Source organism: Pyrgilauda ruficollis, unplaced genomic scaffold (genome assembly GCF_017590135.1).
Source record: "Pyrgilauda ruficollis isolate IOZ18807 unplaced genomic scaffold, ASM1759013v1 scaffold3, whole genome shotgun sequence".
Taxonomy (NCBI): domain Eukaryota; kingdom Metazoa; phylum Chordata; class Aves; order Passeriformes; family Passeridae; genus Pyrgilauda; species Pyrgilauda ruficollis.
The window spans coordinates 10,365,263-10,370,023 of NW_024524377.1; the positions used below are offsets into that span (position 1 = coordinate 10,365,263).

The 4,761-nt window shown below is 44.8% G+C and overlaps 1 protein-coding gene across 7 annotated transcripts; it reads right to left on the reverse strand.

Annotated features, from left to right (window-relative positions):
- Window positions 1-388: 388 nt before the first annotated feature.
- On the reverse strand, window positions 389-4,485 carry TMEM177 (transmembrane protein 177). Of its 7 annotated transcripts, none has more exons than XM_041473501.1 (3): window positions 4,457-4,485; window positions 2,621-2,722; window positions 389-1,511 (listed from the first exon to the last, which is right to left on the reverse strand). In XM_041473501.1, exon 3 carries the CDS (start codon window positions 1,495-1,497, stop codon window positions 547-549), a length of 951 nt encoding a protein of 316 aa, XP_041329435.1. In that variant the 5' UTR covers window positions 1,498-1,511; window positions 2,621-2,722; window positions 4,457-4,485; the 3' UTR covers window positions 389-546. The 7 variants fall into 7 exon arrangements, with proteins under 7 accessions (XP_041329435.1, XP_041329432.1, XP_041329430.1 ...); XM_041473498.1 differs by having other exon boundaries at window positions 2,621-2,951; window positions 4,457-4,479; XM_041473496.1 differs by having other exon boundaries at window positions 2,621-2,972; window positions 4,457-4,478.
- Window positions 4,486-4,761: the final 276 nt, after the last annotated feature.

Sequence of the window (4,761 nt, forward strand, 5' to 3'; positions counted from 1 at the left end):
TGTCTGTACTGATAGCAACTGCAGCATAACTAATGTCTCCTACTGAAGAATGGTGATTGCAGCATAAGAATATACACAGCACAAGAACGTACACAGAACAGAAACACTCTCTGTCTTGATATTTATGTAACCACACAATACAGACTGCCCGTTTTTTAAAATATCCGTGTTTTTCCATAGGAGAAACAGCAAACACCCCAGTTTAAATTATAATGATCCCAAAACTCTCCGCTGGACTTGCCCCTCCCAATTTGCCAGACTGAAATGGCAGGAAGGCAAAGTAGCACAGCAGAACTTTCAGATCAGTGTCTGAAAAGTTTCCCTTCTCAGCAGTCTTGTGATTTGAGATGCACACAGAACTGAGCACTTTGGAAACAAGTCTTTAATATTTTAAGAGAGAATTCTTTATTCAAGAAATGTACAATAACTCTTCCCGAACTATATGCAAAAATAAACCCCAAAATTCTATTGAAGATACAGAAGGGAAAAAAAAGGAAAAAAGCAGCACAGCGGTGTTCCAAAATACATAATTCACAAGTTTAAAATTCAAGCACTCCCATCAGATGCCTGGAGCTCTCTTAAAATATTAAGAATCAAAGTTCTCCGGTAAGTGTATGGGGTATACTTTATTCTGAACCAGTGCCTTGGGAAAAGGTTACCACTCGGGGCGTACATTTTCATCCCTTGTTTGCCCATCAGACCACGAAAAATCCTGTTGCGGGACAAGATTTTGTCATAAAATTCAAGGCCACCGCTGGCATAGTCCTTGGAAAGCCTGGCTGCCTTCGAGTCAGCCCTGCAGTCCAGGTGATAGGTGATGGCATCAGAAGAGACATAGTAGCAGAGCAGTCCTCCCATGGCAGTGACAAGGTTACAGAGGCCGCGGAGGATCACAGGGCCGGTGGATAACCCCAGAAGCAGCTTTAGAGCTCTCCCACAGACAAAAGTCCCAGCCAAGCAAGTCGGAGCCACAACTGCACTTGCTAAAGGGCTGCCATTCCGCAAGTACACAATTTCTCTGGCAATGGCAAACTTCTGAGCTTTAAGGGAAAATGTGAGAGCTTCCTTCAAAGCCATGCCTTCACTGCTCTCCCAGTCTACTTCCTTGCCATTTATTACAACAACATGATTGACTATTCCTTTTTTATCCTCAGCTGTGCTATCAAAATTAGGCGGGATGCCCACCAAACAGCCTTCGGGCAGCCAGGGAATTCCAGCGCTCACAGGGTGGAAGCCAGAAGCGGCAAAGGCTCTGTAGGAGCCAGTGGACTTCACACCAGTATCTTGAAGGACATCCTGAAACACACCACAGAGCTTCTCTGAAAGCTCAGCTGGCTGCCCCTCTGACCAGCACTCGTGCAAAAGTTTGAATGTTTGCTCAGGAAACACATGATAGGAAAGGTTAGTGCCCAGCAGTCCCATGCAAGAAACAGCCAACACAGTGATCTTGTGCTTCTTTAACCACACAGATGCCTTCCGCAGGAACCGCACTGCCATAGTCAAATCCTAACCTGTTCGTAACACAAAATCAGGAATTAAAGCGTGCATAGACAGGTTTGCCATCTCTCCAGCACTAAAAAACCCCAAACAACTAAAGCAGAAAACATGAGAAGAAGCAGAGCATAATAACCAAAGAAACCATTTCTTACATTCATAAAACACAAAACATCTTTACAGAGGAAGAGGTATGCAATAATTTTTGGGTCTTGCAACCCAGGATGATTGATATGAAGAATTAACTTCTCCCCTTCCTCCAGTAAATCAATTCACCGCAATAAAGACAATACTAAAGCCACCACACTTCCTCCTCCCCCAGCAATCAATACACACCCTGTATTTACCCAACATACTTGTCTAGTCCTTGCTAGCACAATCCCACTACTGCCTTCCACTATCCAGTCTATAGGTATTGAGGTCAGAAAGAGCCAATAATCAGATCAGTCTATGCCAATCTCCTCTACAGTACAGCTGCAACAATTTTAATCAGTAACCTGAATACTAAATTCAATAAGCTGAGTTGGACTACAACTTTCAAAACAGGATCACATTTTGATTTGAAAAATTTCAGGAGACAGAATTTTCCTGTAGGAGTTTGTTCTGATGGATAGTCAAGCTCAGTATTAAAAAAAAAAAAAACCCAAACAAGAAAAAACCAACCAACTGAAAACCAACAAGAAACAGTTAAGTGTTTTTCCTATATTTTTTCCTTTTCTTTCAGATTTCAACTTCCAGGCAGTGGCTTTCACTTACTCAGTAAAAAGCTATTTTCAGAAAGCAGCATGGTTTCAGTAGGTACTTTTAAAAATTTGACTCTGAAATAATTTCTCTGACAAATACTGTGTTCAATCTAGAGCAGAAACTGGAACATAAATTGTTTCAGGGCTTACAACTATGCAATGACTCTTTAAATAAGCAAATAAACTTAAAAACTTTCAAACCTGCCAACTCATTCAGTTCAAGAGTCATGCTTCCCTTGGGAAGCATCAGTTCTTTTTATGATCCAATCCATATGACATGCTCTGCCCAGGAAAGCTCCAAATTACTTTAAAAAATTCCATTGGCTACAGAATTCCTGCCTAGAATGATGGTACTATGAAGGTATACAAGTGAATTTAGGCACCTAAATCCAGCAGAAATCAGAGGAAACTGGATGCCACTCTTTCCATTTGCAGTCTCTTCTCTCAGGGCTTTAACACACAATCTTCATAGAATCTTGCTGCAGCTGTTAAAGACATGAGTGTTTCCAGCTGTCCTCACAGGAAGCCGAGGTGGCAGAAGGGAATTGAGCTTTGATACAACAACCAAAGTCTTAGCGTGGAGTACCATCAAAGGTGGGTCTCAGCTATGCTGCTGGGCTCTGCATGGCAGCAGCTGAAGCAGGGACATATGCTCTCCTTCCACATGTGCTGAACAAGAACGTCTCACAGAGGGGTAGAGTGGACAACTGGGGTCTGTAACATCATCAAACAGCACTACAGGACATGCCAGGATACACCAGTCATGATCAACAGCAAATGAGTGTTAACCACAGGGAAACAAAAAGAGATTAATTTAAAGGTGGTGTTTTAATAATATGTTATTACTACTCCTTCCTATGAAGATCTTTCAGACTGTAAACTCACCAGGAGAAGAATAATCTTGTTTAATATTTATGCTGCACTGAACACACACTGAGTGCTTAATAAAAACAATGATCTATGTAATCATACAGTAATTTAATATGTATTTCTTAGTGTAATAACTAGTGGCATTCTTATATTCTGCTGAAGACAGCTGGAGAGTTTTTTTGACAATGTTATTTAAGAAAAACACATTAAAGAGCTAAGGCCTTGGATGAAATAAAATTTCAGGAGAAAATCTCCTTGATAACAAAACTAAAACCAGAAAATGGTAATACTTAAAATCAAACGACCATTTTGAAGTTTATGACCTCTTGGCAAATCTGGTACTCTAGATCTGATCGAAAAGGTCATGTCATTCACAGTGCAGGGGGAAGCACTTTCAAGGGGACGATTGTAGGGAGCCTATCACTTGATCCTCATGTGAAGCTGAGGCATGGACTTTGCAGGTTTCTCCTGTCAGAGAACGCTCTCTCACTGGAGCTGGCTCACATAGTTTTAAGATTAGAAATGCTGCAAAGAAAGAAGTCTCTCTTCAGCTTACATCCACACCCGCGTGGGGAAGGACAGACCACGCTGAAAACTCCACTCTCCTTTCTTGCATTACGTAATGAAAACTCCTCCTTTGCAGGACCAAATGTGATTGTGCACATCGAATGCAAAACTAAGCAGGAAACGTCACAGAGAATTTGTTTTCTCATAATATTCAATACCCAGGAAAATAAAAGGAAGACTGCCCCCAATACATTTTAGCATTTATGCTTTCAAACCTTCCCCAGGGGTCAGTGCAGATGCTCAGCTCCTGCAGATATCCCACTGCAGCCCAAACCGCGCATGGCATCTTCATTTTTATTCATAAACTTTCTGCAATTTATGTATGAGGAAAGCGACCGGAAACTGCAAGGCAATTTATATGGCCCATATCCTGCAAATTTAATCGTTTGGTAACCATGAAGCCTCCACCACGCTTACACGGCAGGGGCCTCCCCCACACGCTGAAATACTTTCTATCTCTGTGGTGTCACAGGCACTTAATTCTCACTGAACTCACAGATCTGTAACAACTAAAGTTCAGATGGGGGACATCTGGGCAGGTTTCGTCATAACACGTGTGTGTTACTGCATTTATTGCTTTAAAAATCGAAAGTAGTCGAGGGGAAAGCCCAGCTTAAATCACGATCAATCAGGAAACGGGGCGCGGGCCAGACCCGCCTCCAGGGCTCCGGCTGTCACGAAAATTAAAAGCATAGAAGAGGAGGGTGGCAGAAATCCACAACCCCGGGGCCCCGCTGCGGGAACCGCCCGGCCCCCGCGCACCGCGGCCGCCCAGCACCTACCGCGGGTCCCGGGCCGAGGCGGGGCTGCGGGCGGAAGGGGCGGCGCGGGGGCGGGCCGAGGCGCCATGGCGGGCGGGGCTCGGTTCCCTCAGGGCGGCCGGGTGTGGCTGTGGTGACACAGCTAGGGGCTGGCCTCGGGCGGACGGACCGAGGGGAGGATCTGACCCGCTGAACCTGACCTCGGGCGAACAGACCGAGGGGAAGATCCGACCCGCTGCTCCTGCAGGCGAAGAGCAAGGGACACCCACCCCTACCCCTCAAAGGGCAGCCGCCGCATGAGGCGGGGACTGCCGCTCTCTGCCCGC

Bases quoted from the DNA above. Each gene is read 5' to 3' on its own strand.
- TMEM177 (XM_041473501.1), bottom strand. From the start codon at position 1,497: ATGGCAGTGCGGTTCCTGCGGAAGGCATCTGTGTGGTTAAAGAAGCAC.